This window comes from Podarcis melisellensis (assembly GCF_964234715.1).
Source record: "Podarcis melisellensis genome assembly, chromosome: 15".
In the NCBI taxonomy this organism is placed as follows: Eukaryota; Metazoa; Chordata; class Lepidosauria; order Squamata; family Lacertidae; genus Podarcis; species Podarcis melisellensis.
The window spans coordinates 22773643-22793870 of record NC_138532.1 but is presented as its reverse complement, the minus strand read 5'-3'; the positions used below and the strand labels follow the sequence as shown (position 1 = coordinate 22793870).

The window sequence follows — 20228 nt, the reverse complement described above, 5'->3', positions numbered from 1 at the left end:
GTCAGACACATCAGGGACAGGGATCCTGTGACTTTCCAGTGGCTGTTGGACTACAACTCCCATCATCCAAGAACACTGGCCATGCGGGCCAGGAGTGATGGGAAATGGAGTCCACCAATGGGCTACACTGACTGGCAGCAACATTCAGACAGGGGCCTTTCCTAACCCTGCCTGGAGAGTCCAGGGACTGCACATGTATTAAACGCAAGTGCCCCTTCCCTGAATTTAGGACAAGGTCTCTCTTCCTGGTCAACAGACAGGACTAACTTCCAACTTCACTAGAGGGAATGGTTTTCCCTGCCTTTCCAAAACAACCCTGTCTCTTGGGCAAGGAGTAGCATCTGTTCAAGGGTCTGAGAGCTCCACGGTTTCTCTCTGTGCTGAGACTGCTCTCTGGACACAGTGGAGAAAAATGTATTCCCTGATTCCAAAAGCATTACTTTGCACCCTGCATAAATGAATTGCACTCCGCAGTTACACGATCAATCAATCCAAATCTCTTTATTAAGGTCAATGAATGGTTGAGGTTGGCGTCTGTCTCAAGGGACAATGGAGTGCGCCTTCGGGGGTGAAGTCAAACCGCTGCATTAGCAGCACCGGAGTGACCTCCACAGGGTGCAAGCCTGGGCAGGGTGTATGGAGGTCTTGGACTGCCCAGATGACAAGACCTGCCTCTCGGCCTCACTGATATAGTCCAAAGGAAAGCAGAGTGATAAGTTTGGCACCAGCCAGGAGTTGCCAATAAGAGGCGTACCATCAACCATCTTAGGGACTCCACTACAAATTTGCATAGGGTTTACTCCTTAGCCTTTTCTTTTCTCAAAGATATCTCGCAAGGCAGTGGAGGGTTTAGGATCAGAGCTTTCCATCTTCTAGATGGGCTATCTTCCTAGGTTGATGAGCCCCATCTGCCCCCCACTGCCCTCTAGAGCAGTTGGTCAAGAGACTATTGGTCTTTTCCACTCAATCTGCCAGAGCCTGTCTTTGCATGCAGGGGAAATCCCTAACTCACTGAGGGTTAGAGACCCATTGGCTACCCTCATCTGGTTTAGCTGGCCGGTTGAAGCCATTTCCTGGGGTGTGGCCACTGTTGCATGTTGACAGCTTTTAGGAGCCACAGGTGAGAGCTGAGTGCAGGGTGGCGACCAAAGGTGGGCAACCTAACCCAGGAGCACAATGTGCCCCCCACCAGAGGGACTCCTCCTCCCCTGACTCAATGCACAGTATTCAAAAATAAACTGTACAAATATATAAAGTAATTCCAAACAAAACAAAAGAACCGTAACAATAACATCACTACACTACATGTTACCATATTTCAGAAAAGGAGGTGCAGGGGAAAAAACCCCAGTAAGTTTGCTAAAATTAGTCTCGGGAGAGATTTTAAGTGCAGAAGCTTAATATTTAACCACCCTCAAAGAGGACGCATTGATTCCAGTCCTGCCCTCGCACCATTCATCCTCCCAGCAACCCTGTGGAGCTGGTCACCATTCCACCCAGAGTCTTACAAATCTGGCTGCTAGTGTTTCCGACTTCTCACTTACCCTTCTTTAGGTACCAGAGTCAAGGCTCGTGGCCGTTCGAGCACAGAGGAATCCAATACCGTAAGTCGCAAGTCTCCGTCTGGGTTGGCGACCTAGTGTGACACCACAAAGAGGAGAAATAAGGAGCATATCTGGCTGTCATCATGGGCAGCAGTAGCACTATTCCTGTACAGACTGGTCAACATTATAGTCATTCCAAAGGCTTATAGCCAAGGATGTGGACAGTGGGCAGAATTCAATGCACGTGTTCCTTTAGCAAAGGATTTACGATTGCACGACAGTAGTCGCTCCAATCCTTCTTCCCCCCAACCTCAATCTGCTCCAGAAGGTTGCAGGTGTTGGAGATTCATTCCCCATGTCTGCAGTCATGGGATTGCTGTCTATCACAAACTGTGTATGTTTACATTCCACAGTGTGGGAAGTGACGGAGACAGGATGTTTTGGTACTACTGTGTTTCGTGACATGGGACTATTGTCCTTTTTTCTCTCTCTTTGCTGTCTGATGAGAAAGAGGATGGAGCTAAGTCAGAATGCTCTGAGTGTATTATATGTAAATAAAAGTAGATTAGCCAAAATGCTGAGCTACTGAGTTTGTTACACAAACTGAATACTCTGCAGATCCCTAAGTGTGCTGATGTCTCCAAGGCATCGATCGCTGTGATGTTTGGGCTGGAGAAAGCTTTTGAAACTCCCAAACGATCGACCAGGAGGGAGAGAACATGCCAGTCCTGCATGTGTCTCTACCAGGGTCCTACACAAGAGTAAGAGCTCCTAACCCCCCCCAAAAAAAAATATTTAGGGAGCACATGTGCAAATATGAATCCTTGCATTGACAGAATGAGGTTTGGCCCTACAGGTCAGAAGTTGCCCACTCACTTCACCAGCTTCAAAAAGGAGGAAGATGGAGCCTGTTGTTGTTGAACTGGGAGCCAGGATCTCTTCCCAAATTGCTGCCAACAACCCAGAGTTCTAGTGGTAGCTCCGAATCCTGTCTCTGCCCACCCCAGCCTTGTACTCCCAACCTGACCAAAGCAGGAAGCAGAAGGTTGTAATGCTTCCCTGTGCCACTGGCTCTATTGAGATAGACAGATAGATAAACGCAAAGCAAAAGCCTGAACACACTCTGTAAAAGCACAACAAACAGCTTCCTGCCAGTAACGTGGATTAATCTGTCCGCTGATTCAGCCTTCTAGTCACCTGTATACCAAGCCTTATTGGGGCAAATGGGTTGGTTACCAGGAAGCAGCTGGAGAGAAGTGGTGGGTGGGGACTATCAGCTGACAGATGCGCCAAGGCTGACAGAGGGGATGATGGCAAACTATTTCCAACATCCAGGCTGTGGGAAATGCTCCTCATGTGGCCAAATGACCCCACTCAAGAGCTTTTCAGCAGCAAAATACATTCAGATACATGGCTCGCAGGAGGGAAAGGAGAACTTAATTTTCCCTTAGGGTCAACCTATGCTCTGCCTAGTCTGCCTTCTCGGGCCTGGTGTCCTCCAGGTGTTTTGGACTACAACTCCCATCAGCCCTGCCAAGCATGGCCAATGGCCAGGCATGATAGGAAACAGAACCCTGTGGCTCTGTGCACAGATGCGCCAAGTGGCGAGGGCAGTGAAGGTTCTGCAGTGGCCCTGCCTGTCTTGGCTGGCCGCTAGCTCTTCTTGACAGGAAGGGCTATAAAAGCTTCAGGGTGGGACTCTGCCTGGACAGTGATAGTCTTTACTGACTCTTGGCTTAATTTATTATTTTGACCTCCTGGGTTTGACCCTCCCGGCTTCCACCGAGCTCCAAGAGGTGCTGCTGCTTTGGGCAACAACACATCCAGGTTGCACAGAGACACATACCTCAATTTTTGGAATGCCGGCGTTCACCCAGTACAGCAGCTGGCTGATGGGTTCAAAGGCCAACGCTTCGACCGTCTCCAGACCGGTGCTGACGATGATCTCCTGTCCCGAGCTCCCATTAAGACACAGGCGCTGAGAATAAATAAGAACAAGGAATCTAAAGCATCAGTGAGTTCCATTCCTGTACAGGCACAGAGAAAATCAAAGGGGGACTGGAGATACAGAAAACAAGCACATCCCTGGGCACCTTGAATCAAGCATGGGGAAAACTTTTTTCCCATCCGGAAAACTTTCTGGGGGGCACATGTTGGCGGTAGGTGAAGCAAATTTGAGCGCAGCAGTGAGTGTAAATTGCACCTTTGTATCATAGCCTAGTTTCCACAGACACCCTTTTCTACTCAGGCAAACAAGAAGCATCATCTGGCTCAGCTGTGAGCGCTGCTAAGACAGACAGGGAACAAGGGCAGGGTCTTAAACAGCCCTACTAGAAAAATTAACCAATCAATGAAACTGACACGGGGACAAATAGAAGAAGACACCTTCACTCCAGTATGGCTCCCCTTCATCATGTGCACAGCCCAACAAGACAACGACAAAAATCCACCAATAGCATACAAATCAATATGGTTAACCTGATCCAAAACACCCACCCACCCCACTCGCACATGAAAACAAAGACCACCACAGCCAACCACAAATGAACAACCACACCCTAGGCCAACCCCAACCTCTCTCACCACCAAAGGAACACAAGCGAACAGCAAAGAACCTGCACAAACAACGCTGACACCAAACCCTACATATAGTAAGTGAAATAGAAACATCGCGACCCAACCCCACTCTCACCCATCTCTCCCCCCCTCTTCCCCCCTTTTCTTCCTAATGTCTCAACAAATGAAAATGATTTGTAAAAATGTTACATGGGGGAAAAAACATGAGAGGGAGACATTGCACACTTTTGTAAATCAACAAATTCTTTAATAAAAACAAAAAAACAGGGGCAGGGTCTTTTCGGTGCTGCCCCCTCCCCACCTTTAGAATTCTCTCCCCCAGGGAAATATGCACAGTCTTGCAATGGCTGGTTTTAATGCGCTGTGCTTGGAAAATGTTTCAGCTGCTGCTGGTTTGTAAAAAAAAATTACTGGTGTGTTTATGGGTTACAAGATGAAAAAATAATAATCTATAAACACACATATTTTGAAAATCAGGTCAAAAAACTATTTAAAGTCATTCATTAAGTTTTTGCCTGGCTTGGATGTGTCCTTAAACTCTGATCTTGTTTGTTGCTTGCCTGGACGGAGGGACATGTGAATGTGTCTATAAAGTACCCTAGTGTGCAAAGGTGAAATTTATATCCATTGCCCCACCCACTTTTGCCTCTGGCCCTGCCCACCACTGGCATGTGGCCCCTGGAAGGCTGCCGAGAAGGGAATGTGGCCCTCAGAATGAAATAGGCTCCCTATGGTATCTAACTTATTTTTAAGAGCGTTGGATACCTCCATTGGTTAGAGCATAGTACTGACAATACCAAGGTTGCAGGTTCGATTCCCGTAAGGGACAGCTGCGTATTCCTGCATTGCAGGGGGTTGGAAAGATGATCCTCAGGGTCTCTTCCAACTCTATGATATCCCTGCATGTATATCTTTGCCCACCATCTTTGATCCTTGACCAAAAGCGATAGCCTGTCCTAGGATGCCCTGTTCTCTAAAACAGCCCCCAACATTACACCCTTGCTAACCTATATGGCTGCAACTCTCCCTGGGACTCCTAGACGGCGCCACCTTTCTTCAAAAACTTTCACCAAAGAAGCTCAGAAGGCAAAACTCACCTGGATAATGTCTAGTGTCACGTCAGCCCAGTACAAACAGTTGCGGTCATAATCAAAGTCAAGCGCCACCGCTCCTCGCAACCCCGTCAGCGGCAGCTCTTCGCTGATCCCAGAGGAGAGATCGTATCGGTGGATGGAGTACCGTGTGGTGTAGAGAATGAATTCATTCTCCTCTGCAGACAAAGCAGACAAGAGAACATTGGATGCCGCCTTTGGTCTCTACCTCCTCTGGCTTGGTGGTTCTAGTGGAGGTGGGAACTGCCTTCTTCCCACTTACCTGCTAATGGACATGGTACAGATTCCCCTTCCAGCCGAGCCTCGACGTCCCCCCCTGAGCAAGTGTCTCCAGAGATCTTGCGGTAACTAACAAAGAAAAGTGAAGGGTGTTAATGCTGCAGTCCTGCTCTGCGTCCACTGATTGCGCAGGCTCTCCTTATGTTCTTATCTAAGCACAATGACTTGGTAGCCAGTCCCACTGAGACCCGTAGGAAGAACAAACCCATTCCCTCTTAAACCAGTTCCTTCTTCTGAAGCCATTTGGAAAGAATGGCATCATGAAGGGAAAAGGGAAAAGGAAAAGGACCCCTGGATGGTTAAGTCCAGTCAAAGGCGACTATGGGGTGCGGCACTCATCTCGCTTTCAGACCGAGGGAGCCGGCCTTTGTCCACAGACAGCTTTTCCAGATCATGTGGCCAGCATAACTAAACCGCTTCTGGTGCAACGGAACACCATGACGGAAACCAGAGCGCACAATAACACCGTTCACCTTCCCGCCACAGCGGTACCTATTTATCTACTTGCACTGTTGTGCTTTCAAACTGCTAGGTTGGCAGGAGTTGGGACAGAGTAACGGGAGCTCACCCTGTCGTGGGGATTCAAACCGCCGAACTTCTGATCAGCAAGCCCAAGAGGCTCAGTGGTTTAGACCACAGCGCCACCCACGTCCCTATCTTCATGAATACATAACCCACCTTTCACATATAACCAACTATCCTGCTTACATTGAGGTGGACAACCTGTGGCCCTCCTGTGGCCTTTTGAGGGGGGGGGCAATATATAATGTTGTTAATAATAATAATAATAATAATAATAATAATAATAATAATAATAATTAATAATAGATAAATGCATGCCACCAGGGCAGTCACCTACCCTCTGGTCTTCTTGTAAGTTGAACCAATGGGACACGGCACAGGGGGAGAAGATGGTTTGCCGGCAAATTCAGGGTCTGGTACACAAACTTCCAATGACAAGTCTTCACTCAGCTTGAAGCCAAAATCACTGAGCCGGGAAAATGCAGAGACGAGGGGCAAGGGGAGGGGAGGAGAAGGAAATGTTCCCTTCAAGTGTAGGTTCATATGCATATGTATTTATTTAACTACATTTTTACAATGGGGGGGGAGCTAAAGCACCAAATGTTCTGGAAATGCAGCTATTTAAACGAAGGTTCTTATTAGCAGAATTCAAATATCTCACAGTATGCCCTTTTTCACTGGAGGACCTGTGAACATGTTAATGCATCCCAGGAGGCCTTGCCAGCTGGCAGCTCCACAGCCCGAGAGCCAGATGCTGAAAGAATTTATCTTTACGCCCCCTCCCACCTGCCCTTGCCAAAAATTAATTTCATTTGCTTCTCCATGATGGACTTTCTTTCTTTCTGATGCTAGCTCCACCGCATTTTAATCAGAGTGTAGTACAAAATGAATTAACCCGCAATTACACCTGCAAGAAAGTCCGTATTCCAATGGAGAGAGAGAGAGAGCGAGCTCACAAGGACTGTGTAAAGTAAATTAGGCCAGGGATGGGGAATCCACACCTGGCTCACCAGCTCTTCTCATCTGGCCCATTCTAACCTGTTTAGCTATGCGTGGGGACTTCAAACCATCTCAGTTCAGGTACACCAAGTAGTTCTCATTGAGAACTAGCCAGCAAAACCGAAACCCTACACAAAGCAGAACTGAACCCCATCTGGTGGTGCACATGGAGCTCAATCCTGCTTTGTGCAGCATCTTCATCTCCTGATGGGCCAATTTTGACCACCCACCTGCCAATCACCTGGTTTTCAATATGACATCAGAAGATTGTCAGTGGGTGATCCAACCCACCAGTAAAGTTGGCCCATGGGGTAAGAGGAATAAAGTTCTGGCCCAATATTACCCAGAGAACTTCATTGCTGAAGGAGAACATCACCCCAAGTCTTGTCAAGCTTGATTCAACGCTCTTCCCACCAGATTACCTCTGTGCACGTGCTCTAGAACAGGCAATCCCTAACAATTCAGCAACAAGAAATTTATTATAGAGGTTGGCCATGGGAGGATTGGCTTGTGTGGCAAAATACACATCCAGTCCACAGGCCACTGCCAGGGAAACAAAATGGCCCCGGGGAATGCCAAAGCTGTTCACCTCCAAGTTACAGTAATAGTTATTTCCACAAGCTCCATTCATCTCAAGGGGTTTTCTTCTTCCAGTGAAGTTCTTCAAATATCAAAGTGGTTGTATGCTACCCAAGAGCTACTTGCTTTCTGAAATATGGGTCCACTGAGGCCGAAACCACTATCAAAATTTATCCAAGGTAACGGGCAGCTGTGTTAAAGAATTCCAGCATTTTTACTTTTATCTTGTGGCTAAGCCTGCCTCGAATTATATTGAATAATTCATTGGATATAATAAATTCCTCTCCAAAAAAAACACATGCACACTGAAATCTAGATCACCTTGACTTTTGTTTTATTGGATAGAAAGTCACCTTGTACTTTTGAGGAAAGTTGTGTTGGTTGGTTTTTCAAAGCTGTTTTAAATATCATATTAAGGGACACTTCACAGCAATCCATCAGTAGTTTCTGACAAAGCGTCAATACCTCAAAATCCAGCAACCAGAATTCCATTTTCTTTTAGCCCCTCACCCACAGACCTAAATTCCTGATATCTGAGGTTGTCATTCCCCTGTGTTGACGAATATTCATATACCCACAGCCTAGTGAGTTCTCCCCTTAATTTGCCAGGTGACCATTAGTCAAGCCAATTCCTCGCAAGGCCTCCTTATCTGTAATATGGGCAGAATAATACTAATCTACCTCACAGAGTATGTACCAAGGATGACAACATGACGATGTATGCAAGCCCCTCTACACATGCCAAAATGCTATATAAATGCTAAGGTATTAATAATCCCTTGTTCAGTTTGAGTGCTCAAGGCCAACTGATCAGTGGGAGTTATGCGCTCATAATTACACAAGGAACTGCAGCCAACATTCCCTCGGGAAGCTGCCTTCATTTGAAGGAAAAAGTGACAAGGCAATAATAATTGCTCGTCTCTATTTCTGGATGCTCCAACAATCTCAGCTAAAACCTCATTCGTGGTGGTGGGGGAAAAAAGGATACTCCCCACTGCGCTTTCCTATTTAGATTAGCCAGTCAAGCCAAAAGATACCCAGCACTCAAATAAGCTGGGTCTGTTCAGTGAGAATTCATTCTGATTTGCTTGTGGGCAGATTATACGATGCTCCCTTCGCGATAAGTCACAGCCAAGCTCCCTTCCAAGATTATACAATAATTTGACAATTATACAATAATAATAATTTGGGGGGCACTGTAGAGAACTGCACAGATTTCCATGTGTTGCCTTTCAGCTATATCTACTATTTTCCGTGCACATAACATGGGCTAATCGTTCAGCGTGATTTAAGTTCGAGTGTTCCTTGAAGTTCCAGCGTATGCAACAGAACTTGCACACCATTCTTTTGAAATGGTTCAGTATTTTCAGTGTTCCTAAATGTTTAGCCTTGGAGCTTAAGACGGCTGAAAGGGCCCCCTTTCATGCTGATTGGGTGGCTCTAGGAGGCTGAAGATAGGGACCCTTCAGCAGGAATAAGGAACCCCAGATCATTACACCACTGCTGAGGCTGTGCCAAACAAGTGTTATTCAATGCTCTGCAGTGCATTTCCATGTCAATTTCCATACAGCAAAATGCCTGATTTTTTATTTTATTTTTGGCAGGGGGTGCGGGGGGGAGAAGATTTGGAAATGCTTCAAATCAACTTTGAATGTACACCCTATGTGATTGAATCCCACCCAAAAACAGAAACAGCCTGTCAGGGAACTGCCATCAGTGCCAGAGTGAGAGAGCAAGCTCCAGAGGGATTCCAGAGAGCGTCCCGGGATGGGGAGAGGCAGCCCATCTTCTGGGGAAGAGAATCAGCGTAGTACCAGTGGAGAAGAGGGGCAGATGGGAAAATCAGCAAGGCGGTCCCATGACTCCTTGCCGGGGACCAGCGGGGAGAGTAAGGGTCCTCCGCTGCCTACACCCTCCTTGCGCAGAAGGCTTCCACGCAGGGAGAGTAGGAGGAGACTAGGCGTCAAAGAGCTTCTTTTCTGGAAGAAGTTCAAGAAACGCCCACTGACAGATTCTGCCAGCGATTGAGACAGCCACGGGTGAGTGGCTGTCCGGACAGAAAAGGTTCACTCAGGCAACCCAGCCAGGTGTTGGCACCGGCTTATGCACGAGCAACCCCTAGAACCATTACACAGACATTGTGCCCTTCATTGCTGACAGTTACCATACTTTTCCGTGTATTTCTTTAAATATTATTCTAAAAAGTGGGGGTCGTCTTATACATGGATTGTGCATAGGGTGGACGTTTGATTGGTTGCTGTCAGCAGCTATTGGGAGTGTTATTGGTTGCGGCGTCAATGGCTGGTGTTGATTGGCTGACGCTGCAACAATTGGGTGGGCAATCGGCAGTTTCTGCCAGCGAGGGACAGGTGAGAGGCAGATTTTCAGCTATCCCCCCACCAAAAGAGCTCAACAACTCTGTGCCATCTCCCCCCATTTGCTTAAATTTGAGTCCCCCAAAATAGGGGGCGTCTTATACATGGCGGCGTGTTATACATGGGAAAATACGGTAATCTGAGCTGCAGTCCACAGGGAACTTAACAAACTCACCATTCATAGTCCTCTCTGGTGCAAGAACAGTTGGAGACCATGACTGGGCGATCAAAGTCTTCCCCGTTGAAGCAAGTTGCATGGGGAGTTCGCCTTTTGAAGACCGTCTTGTGTCCAAGGAGACACTCATTGCCTCTCTCGTCAGAGGGGGACCACAGTTTGTAGTCGTTTTCAGTGCAAGGCACCCCTATGCAATAAACAAGCAACATTAGATGGGCTGAGGAGGAGGATAGCAAAGGGTTTGTGCGTCTAAACGTAAAGTGGGTTCACCATGTCATGGACTCAATATATCTGTTTTCAAAAAGGGGGGGAGGCTGCAATATTTAAATACAAATTTCTCTTAACAAGCATTTTTAATGTGGGTTTGACTTGTTGTTGTTGTTGTTGTTTAGTCGTTTAGTCGTGTCCGACTCTTCGTGACCCCCTGGACCAGATCACGCCAGACACTCCTGTCTTCCACTGCCTCCCGCAGTTGGTCAGACTCATGTTTGTAGCTTCGAGAACACTGTCCAACCATCTCGTCCTCTGTCATCCCCTTCTCCTTGTGCCCTCCATCTTTCCCAACATCAGAGTCTTTTCCAGGGAGTCTTCTCTTCTCATGAAGTGGCCAAAGTATTGGAGCCTCAGCTTCACGATCTGTCCTTCCAGTGAGTACTCAGGGCTGATTTCCTTAAGAATGAATAGATTTGATCTATTTGGGTTTGACTATTTGCACATAATTTTCCCCAATGAAATTTTTTATTTTTATTTTTTACCAACCTTTGCATTTTTATGCACACTTTTTGCCCTAGTTTATGCATTTTTTGTACACATCGCTTGGCTGGAGAACTTCATTGCAAAGTTAGGAAACGCAAAAGATTTCTCAGGGTGGTTGTGTTTCTGCTGATGTGATGTTTCACAAGGTGTGAATGAGGTAGGTCCATCCTTAAATGCGAGCTGAATCAAATTTCTCCCCTGTACCTACCACAACAGACAGCAACAAACCTACTCCGCAGAACATTCCTTGGAGTGAGTCACGTATCTTATTTATATTTCAAACCCATTTGGGCTGCCAAGAAGCTCCACTTAGAACACTTACAGTTTTAGAAGGCTTCATTTCTACATTTTAGTCAAGCTCGTTCTTCTGCCATGTTTAACTGCTTCTCCTGTTTCCAGATGTGATTGCATGCCAGTATTTTATACACCCATAAAAGCAGGATTTCGGTACTGGAAATTTCTCCTGCCTCCCATTCCCCACAAATCTATGCCACCACATATGAAGCTGCCTTATACCATCTAGCTCAGTACAGCCTACACTGACTGGCAGCAGCTCTCTGAAGGATTTGAGACAGGGTTCTCTCCCAGTCCAAACTGGAGATGCCGGGGATTGAACTTGTCACATAGAATCATAGAGTAGGAACCCAAGGGTCATCTAGTCCAACCCGCTGCAATACAGAAATCCTACCTACAGCTGTCCCTGGGTGGGCTCAAACCATCAACTTTCTGGTTAACAGCCAGATGCACTGACCAATTGTGCCACCTGAGGATCACTCTCAGTGAGCATGGTCAGTGGTCAGGCATGCTGGGATTTGTAGTCCAGCAGCCTCTGGAGGGCACCATGTTGGCTACCCCTCAATTAAGCAGTTTATAATTTTATTTACTGGCAAATTTATAATCTGTGCTTTCATTAAAAAAACAGAGCAAGGCCAAGTCTAATATATAATGATAAAAATCAACAAAAGATTTGTAAAAAAAAATCAATAAATATCAATGAATACTGACTGAAAGAAAAATAATATTGTAGAGTCCTGTCTAAACAAAAGACTTCTGAAGGAAGGAAGGTGTACTTCCTAAATGAGCCTCCTAAATATATGAATATCCAGTGAAGATTAAATTAAATTAACCAGGCTTTTGGCTGACTGACATCCAACACCTTTTAAAAATGGGTCTATTGAGGGGGTTATTGGGTTGCTCTTGTTTTTATTATGTATTTTGTGTTTTTATATTGTGATTTTATATTGTGAACCACCCCGAGACCAGCGGGTATAGGGCAGTATTATAACAACAACAACAACAACAACAACAACTCAAACAGTCCTTTCCTCTCACCAAGGAACAATGGGAGTAATAATTCTATGAGGTAAGATACATAACAGAGATGTCTCAGTGCCAAAATGCAATTTCCAGAATACAGTCATACCTTGGAAGTCGAACGGAATCCATTCCAGAAGTCCGTTCGACTTCCAAAACATTTGTAAACCAAAGCGTGGCTTCTGATTGGCTGCAGGAAGCTCCTGCAGTCCATTGGAAGCCAATCAGAAGCCACTGAAGGCTCATCAGATGTTCGGGTTCCAAAGAACATTCGAAAACCGGAACAGTCATTTCCAGGTTTGCGGCATTCAGGAGCCAAAACGTCCAAGTACCAAGGCATTCGAGATCCAAGGTACAACTGTACTTCTACAGGATATTTCTACGACACTTAAAATGTGCAATACTCAGACCCCCTCTGCAGAACTTTGAGGTAAACCGAACAGCAACTCCCTCACTCACCAAGCACATCCGTGGTGTTGATCTGCAGGATGAGCCAGCTGTGCCTATTCTCCTTGTAAGAGCCAAAGATGGTGAAGATGGTGCTTTTCTCCCCAGGCTCCGTCAGGAGGCCGTAAACAAAGACCGGCTTCTCTGAAAAGGTGAACACCTTCCAGGTCTCCCCTTCGTTTGTGCTGTACCTACACAGAGAGAATGGCAGGTCAAGGCTGTTCAATGTTCACTTTTGCTCTACTCCCGTAATCAATACAAAGTAAAATCTAGACCAGTGTTTCCCAAACTTGGGCCTCCAGCTGCTTCCGGACTACAATTCCTATCATCCCTGACTTGCTAACTAGGGGTGATGGGAGTTGTAGTCCAAAAACAAGTTTGGGAAAAACTGATTAGGACCTGTTGATCTCTTGAGCACATGCTCAACAGGGACAACCTGTTCCTGCCCAAAGGCTAAAAGAAGAAGCCCGGGGTGGATCTCCACATAGATGGCATTCCAGTCTCAGTGCCACCACTGAAAAGGCCCTGTCTCACATATATCCTTTTGCAACCCTGCCCGAGTACCCCTGTTACAATCAAAATCAGAGCTCAGACCAGCTGCTTTCAGTTTTTTAAAAAGAGGTTAAAGAGGCCCAAATATAGAACTTCTGTTTTAGTCTTCAATTTCTTTCTAAAGCACAGCATGAGAAGTGTCAGTTTCCCACTTTTAACGTACGTAGATAACTTAGAAAATTTTAGGTGCTTTGTGATGCTAGCCCTACTTGGAGCAGACCCGCAGAAATCAAGGGACACAAGTCCTTTGAAGGCAGCCCGTCGTCGTTCATAGCTACAAGAAAAGCAGCAATAGCTACAGGCATTGTGATGCAAATCTGAACAGCAATTTAGATGGCTTGTTTGTTCTTGAGAGCAATCTGCTGCAAACGTTTTTCTGTACAAACTGTAGTAAAATTCCAGATTCTCTAGCTCACCACCACCACCTCTAAAAGCTCAGCGCTGGGTGGAATGCGGGGAATCACACCATTTCTCAATTCTTCAAGCTCTCCATTAGTAAAGCTTCAGTATAACAAATCTCAAGAATCCTTCCCTATGTGGCCTAAAGGAAATCAAGTGGACAGCTAATTATCGGCTATTCTACTGCTTTCTGTTAGCTCAGATTCAGCAGCCCATTTGCCCATGGAACTTACTTGAGCTGGTTTGTCTCTGTGCCCTGTGTTACCGCCATGAGGATCCCTCCATGGTCGCCCCATGAGTAATAATGGGGTCCAGACAGGACCTGAAGAAAGAAGCAAACAGGGACACATGAGTGGAAGAAGGCTGGGGGCTACGGAGGGCGATATCAGCTTTTCAACATTGCAGTGTATCATCAGCCAAACATCGCGGTTTGGCGATATACCGCGATGTAGCGTTTGCCCATTAGGTGAAATAGGAAACCCTGAATACTTGTTTTTCAGATGTCCTTTTTACAATGCGGCATGTAGAGATACCATCGACCCCCATCTGGTGAGGCTTGCTGACCTCCCGGACAAACCTAAACTGAATTTTCTCCTCTTAGGCAAAAATCACAAGATGACCCAGATGGTCGCCAGATTCTTCGCGCAGATTTGTAGGCGTAGAACACCCCCTGGAACAAATAGGTCGCTAGGAAAACTGCCATAGCTGGCCTCCTAGGCATCCCAGGGGCAATCTGCATGTTAGTTTAACCTTAGCTCCTTTTGTGTTTATGCGACTATTTTAATTTTTATCTATAAGCTGCTATTGTATATTGTTTCAAATGTCTATTTCATTCTTGTGAAAACAGTCTCAGTTGTGCTTCTTGAACTGGTCTTTGGCCGTAATAAAAAAATTATTACTATTACCGCGATATAGAAAAAACAAGATGCTTTGGCCTCTGCCAGTGAGCTGAGGCAGTTTCACCCAGGTGCTCTGTAAGGCATTATTAGTGGATTGTTTAATTTTTAATACAAAATGCTTTGATATAGCGTATTCCTATGCACATGCCTATTTAAATTTTGCCATGCCTTACAACTGTCAGTGAATTGTTATACACACTTTTCTGAGGCTTTGAGCTGCTTTGAGCAACTTGCCGTGGAAAAGCAGCATAAAACTGAACTGTGATGATAGTCTATTAGTCTCTCCCAAGCAATTTTTATATATGGTATATACTATAAGGCCAGTGGCATAAAAAGTAAAATCCCCATTTGCTTTGTTTGGGCTATTTATATGACCTTGGTTGACAAACACCTTGCGACTCAAACGTTTTGGCTCCCGAACACTGCAAACCCGGAATTAAGTGTTCCAGTTTGTGAACGTTCTTTGGAACCCAAACGTCTGGCGTGGCTTCTGCGGCTTCTTGCAGACGATTGAAAGCCATGTGTTGGTTTCCAAATGTTTTGGAAGTCGAATGGACTTCTGGAACAGATTCTGTTCAACTTCCGAGGTCCCACTCTATTCAGATTTTAATTACACCTTATAATTAGTGATTTGTTAGTCAACTGTTATGCAGACTTTTCTGAAGTAATGAGTCGCTTTACCATGGAAAAGGCAACATACAACTGAACTGAGATGACAGTGCATTTGTCGCTCCCAAATAGTTTTCTCTATGATATACATTACAAGGCCAGAGACAGAAAAAAATCCCTGCCTGCTGCTGCTGTTGTCCTAGTAGCCTTGGTGCTGCCAAACCAAACCCACACCACTCTCAGAAAGGAAAAGGAGGTGACTCCGTTCACAGCATTTAAACACTTTGCAGATGTTAGAATGCAGCCTTAGACTAACATCCGTCTGGAGAGGCCTGCCACAAACCCCACTGCAGACCAGACCACCCAATCAGCCAAAAGCACTTGTAAAATTTGGGCCAAGCCCTACCCTGATGGAAGTTGGCCAAAACTCTTTGGCTGATCACACAGACATACTCTCTCCATATGCACACACCCCTTAAAAAGAGAGAGAATCTCATTGACTATGTTTTCAAAGGCTAACAGCCAAACATAACACATGACAGTAAACCAGCCAGACTTCTTTTTTCAAAAGCTGTGATTTTGAGAAGAAAAAAAATCCACACACATACACCCCAATTCGCTACAGATGCACAGCTCTCTTGCCAATAAATTCAAAAAGAGCTGTGCTTAATTTGCAAACTGAGAGGTGCAGGGATCCAAGTCATGGGCTCTAACCGGATTATTTCCTCCTAATCTGAGAGACATGGGAGAGCTGCTTGTAGTAACTCCGCAAGGAGAGAAAGGGCAGGAGGGCAGGGTACATGGCATGTGCTCAAGAAAACTCTTGTGACTTCCTTCACATCAGAGGTGGGGTACCTTAGGCCTGGGCTCAAGTGTAACCCCCCCCCCAGACATCTCCATTTAGCCCCTTGGGACTCTCCTGAGGCCACATCTCCTCTCCCCAGAACACACCCCTCTCCCTTGCCCTGCTTTGCACCATTAGTATTCTTGCCTGGCTAGAACATGTCAGGGAATTCCATATAAAGGCTACCACTGTCTGCAGTGTTTGCTTAGCAAAACTGGGAAGGGGGGAAGACATACAGAGAGAGAAGGCTCCTATCCCCTGCTTATAACAGTTTACAGAAGTGGCAACCCAACTGTGGCCTTTGCATAGGTAAAAAGGTAAAGGGACCCCTGACCATTAGGTCCAGTCATGGCCGACTCTGGGGTTACGGCGCTCATCTCGCTTTATTGGCCGAGGGTCATGTGGCGAACCAGAGCAGCACACGGAAACACTGTTTACCTTCCCGCCGGAGTGGTACCTATTTATCTACTTGCGCTTTGACGTGCTTTCGAACTGCTAGGTTGGCAGGAGCAGGGACTGAGCAACGGGAGCTCACCCCGTCACGGGGATTCGAACCGCCGACCTTCTGATCGGCAAGTCCTAGGCTCTGTGGTTTAACCCGCAGCACCACCCACGTCCCTTTTTGCATAGGTAGAGGGAACCTAAACCAGCCTGACGTCCTCTAGATGTTTTGGACTACGACTCTCATCAGCAACAGCCTACATGGCCACAGTAGCTGGGCTGATTGGGAACTACATTCCAAAACCTCTGGAAGATCTAGGGCATCTATAAACAGGGCTTCCCAGATTAATGGACTGTTTTCTTTGTAGTGCTTTTCCTTGCTACCCCAGGACCAGGGGAAGACCCCGCACGGAGTCATGCAAAAGCCTTACCTCTTTCCACCGGACCCCCGCGCTGCTTGAAATGTACACATTCATTTTGCTCGCCATGTTCTTGCCCACAGATCCTACAAAAGCAAGTGTGTGAATCGTCAGGGTCTGGCTGCTTTTTAATTCATCGTTCCCCACTGAGGTGTGACCATGGCTGCTAAACAGCAAACAGTGTGTGTGAGAGGAGTTAGCTTGGCTGACAGGGAACAGCTCTCTTTGAAGCACCCCAAGCCAGCTCAGGAACAACACATAGAAACATCCTTAGTAATCTTTGGAGATTCTGGAGGTTCACCAAAGCTTGAACCTGTGCACCTTCCATAAACTGGGCAATTCAAATTAGATTTAGAGGATGAAGGATAGAGAAACACATCAGCTTAATCATTTTTACCGGTGTTCTACCTATAACAGAGTCTCCCTGGACCTGCTGGAGTCGGGAGAAATGGACTACAGATCAATACAAACCTACAAAGCCATACCTGTTGCGATGATCAGTCCCGGAGCTGATTCTTTGGAGAGGATGGGCATTCTGCGCAGTTGGAAGTTGAGGAGCTGGCTCAGCCGCTGGGCCAGGTGAAGAGAGCAGCCCTTGGAAAGCTAGCAGAGTCGAATCATATGAGTATTACTTGTTGTGCTTCCCCATGGTACAGGCAGCATGTGTGCCTGCCCTTTTTCCAAACAAATGCAACGCTGGAGGTCTGAAGCTTTCACCACCACCACCAGTACATATTCAAGAATGCTAAATGTGAACAGCTTCCGTTTCACGTTACAAACCAAATCACATAATGCCGTTTGTTTCTTTTACACAACCCTTTTGCCTATGTGGGAGGGAAATCCAGAGAAAGCAAACAAGAGCCCTTAAAGGCTAGGATTATTTTTCCCCCTTCTGGAGGCACAGGTGAATAGGCTAGAGGCCATTTATTTCTCACTTTGTCGGTTTCTTTTATGCATACCTCATCTCTCCCCAAAAAAACTGTTTGATGCATTGTACAAATTAAAAGATAGAAATAATCACAGCAGTAAATAATTAAAAAAGCACAGCGTCAAGAACTACAGCCATGCAAGAGAAGTGGATCAAAACAGTGCTGGTAAAATCTAGCTTGCAAATTTAAAAAAAAAAAAATTAATAAGATAAACTAAAATAGAAAACAGTAATAAAACAACAAAATGTTGGTTGATCCCCTCTCAACACCACCCACCCCAAACCTGGAAGCTGTGTAGATAGCATAAACAGAAAGAAACATGGGAAATGTTTTTCACACTTGAGAATGAGAATATTCTCTGCTAGAAAATTCTCCGGAGAATATTCTTCACAAACTGGCCCAAATAGGACTAATTTAGCCAGCTAACCCTGGTGATCATCTAATGTTTATGGGATGGATTTTCCCCCTAAACTGATTTTTGAATTCTGAATTTATTATTCACGTTTTATACTGTATTTTATGCTGTTTTTGGTTGTATCAATTAAGTGTTTTAAATTTGTTGTTAGCCGCCCTGAACCAGGAAGGGCGGGGTATAAATAATATATATATATATATATATATATTTATTATTATTAGAAGCACTGCACTTTCCCCAGGAGCCTGGAATAGCCCATTCACAACCCAGCAGGTATATACATCACATGCATCTACAAGCTTCAGCTGAGCCTAGCCAGGGAACAAGAACATAAACACCCAATCCAAAAGCCCTCAAAGAGGCAGCGAGACGTCTTTTGCATCGCAGCATCATTACCTCACAATTTATCTTTTCGCCGTAGCGAGTATACTCTGGAGGCTGGAGAAATTCCCAAGTCCCACCTTTGTCGAAGGTGATGACAGACCGCATGTTCTCCTCGCTGAAGGAGCTGTTGATCAAGGTGGCAATGTAGACCCCCGGCACCCCCTCCACGCGGTGGAAGTCCGCAAAGGGCTCGTTCGCAAAGTACCTGCCGAAATTGGGGTAGGGGAGATAACAAAAGGACTGAGTGACACACCTCCGTTAGCTGCAATTCCCCATTGTGACCAGTGGTGCCGTGGCAAATTCAGAACTGCAGGGCCGCTTCACAATAGTCGCAGCTACACCCTGTCACAGCCGTACTCCCTTAGGTCCAGTCGTGGCCGACTCTGGGGTAGCGGCGCTCATCTCGCTTTATTGGCCAAGGGAGCCGGCGTACAGCTTCCGGGTCATGTGGCCAGCATGACTAAGCTGCTTCTGGCGAACCAGAGCAGCGCACGGAAACGCCGTTTACTTTCCTGCCAGAGCAGTACCTATTTATCTACTTGCACTTTGACGTGCTTTTGAACTGCTAGGTTGGCAGGAGCAGGGACCGAGCAACGGGAGCTCACCCCGTTGCGGGGATTCGAACCGCCGACCTTCTAATCGGCAAGCCCTAGGCTCTGTGGTTTAACCCACAGCGCCACCCACGTCCCTTCTTCTAAGATTACACAACAGATTAAATAATAAACGCGTAATTATACAATAATAAGAATTAGGGGGGATTGGTCGGGGACAGAGGGTGGCACTTGGGGGGGGGACTGTCGCCGCGCCACTTCTTAGTGTGTGGAGTACCGCAGGGTGCGATACTCTCCCCGATGCTTTTCAACATCTTTATATGCCCCCTTGTCCAGCTTGTCTGGAGTTTTGGGTTGGGCTGCCATCTATGTTGATGATACCCAACTCTATCTTATGGACGGCCATCCTGACTCGGCCCCAGGCACACGGATCAGATGTTTGGAAGCTGTGGCTGGATGGTTACGTGTGAGCTGGTTGAAGTTAAATCCTTCGAAGACTTCCTACTACCTGCAAGGAGGGAGCTGAAACCCTTATTAGATTTGTCCCTTGGCTGGCTGCAATGATTTTGTGCTTTGCCATCATTGTTTAAACAGGAATGATTTGTTCTCATTTTAATGCACCTTCGCTTGGCAGTCAGGTGTGGTACGGAGATTTCTTCAGGCCATTGCTGACCTTTCCAAGGTAAGGACAAAATCCACAAAAGTAGCACAGACACATCTCTCCACTTGAGTGGAGCACATCTATCTACTTACTTGACCAAAGTGTCACTCCCCATTCCTCCAGGGCTGTAGTACAGGACGTTCTCCAAAGTCAACGAAAACCTTAGGCCTTCCGCTTCAGAGATGTAGAGGTTGGTGCTGTTGTTACTGTGACTGACACACACAAACACCTGGTCTTCAGATGTGTCCGCAATATAGTATTCCTTCAAGAAAAAGTTGGGAAGAAAAAAAGGAAATCTTTTTGTTCCACTGAAGGCATGTGAATGTGAGTTGCAAGCCAGTTCAGCACTCACACTTCTGCCGCGAAATCACATGCCTTACGCGAACCATTCTCTCAGCCTCAGTTTCCCCCATCTGTAAAATGGGGGCAATAATTATACTGCCTTC

General features: G+C 46.2%; 1 protein-coding gene across 2 annotated transcripts in view; it reads right to left on the bottom strand.

Annotated features, from left to right (window-relative positions):
* Positions 1-20228, bottom strand: part of SORL1 (sortilin related receptor 1) — a 108921-nt gene that overhangs the window by 47898 nt on the left and 40795 nt on the right. For both annotated transcript variants that reach the window (XM_081889721.1, XM_081889720.1), the window contains exons 8-19: positions 19875-20044; positions 18583-18775; positions 17328-17445; positions 16855-16928; positions 13864-13952; positions 12692-12870; positions 10163-10349; positions 6372-6500; positions 5496-5581; positions 5219-5391; positions 3391-3522; positions 1545-1636 (exon numbers count right to left, since the gene is read on the bottom strand). In XM_081889721.1, coding sequence (XP_081745847.1) covers positions 1545-1636; positions 3391-3522; positions 5219-5391; positions 5496-5581; positions 6372-6500; positions 10163-10349; positions 12692-12870; positions 13864-13952; positions 16855-16928; positions 17328-17445; positions 18583-18775; positions 19875-20044 — 1622 coding nt within the window. The remainder of the gene's footprint in view (positions 1-1544; positions 1637-3390; positions 3523-5218; positions 5392-5495; positions 5582-6371; positions 6501-10162; positions 10350-12691; positions 12871-13863; positions 13953-16854; positions 16929-17327; positions 17446-18582; positions 18776-19874; positions 20045-20228) is intronic.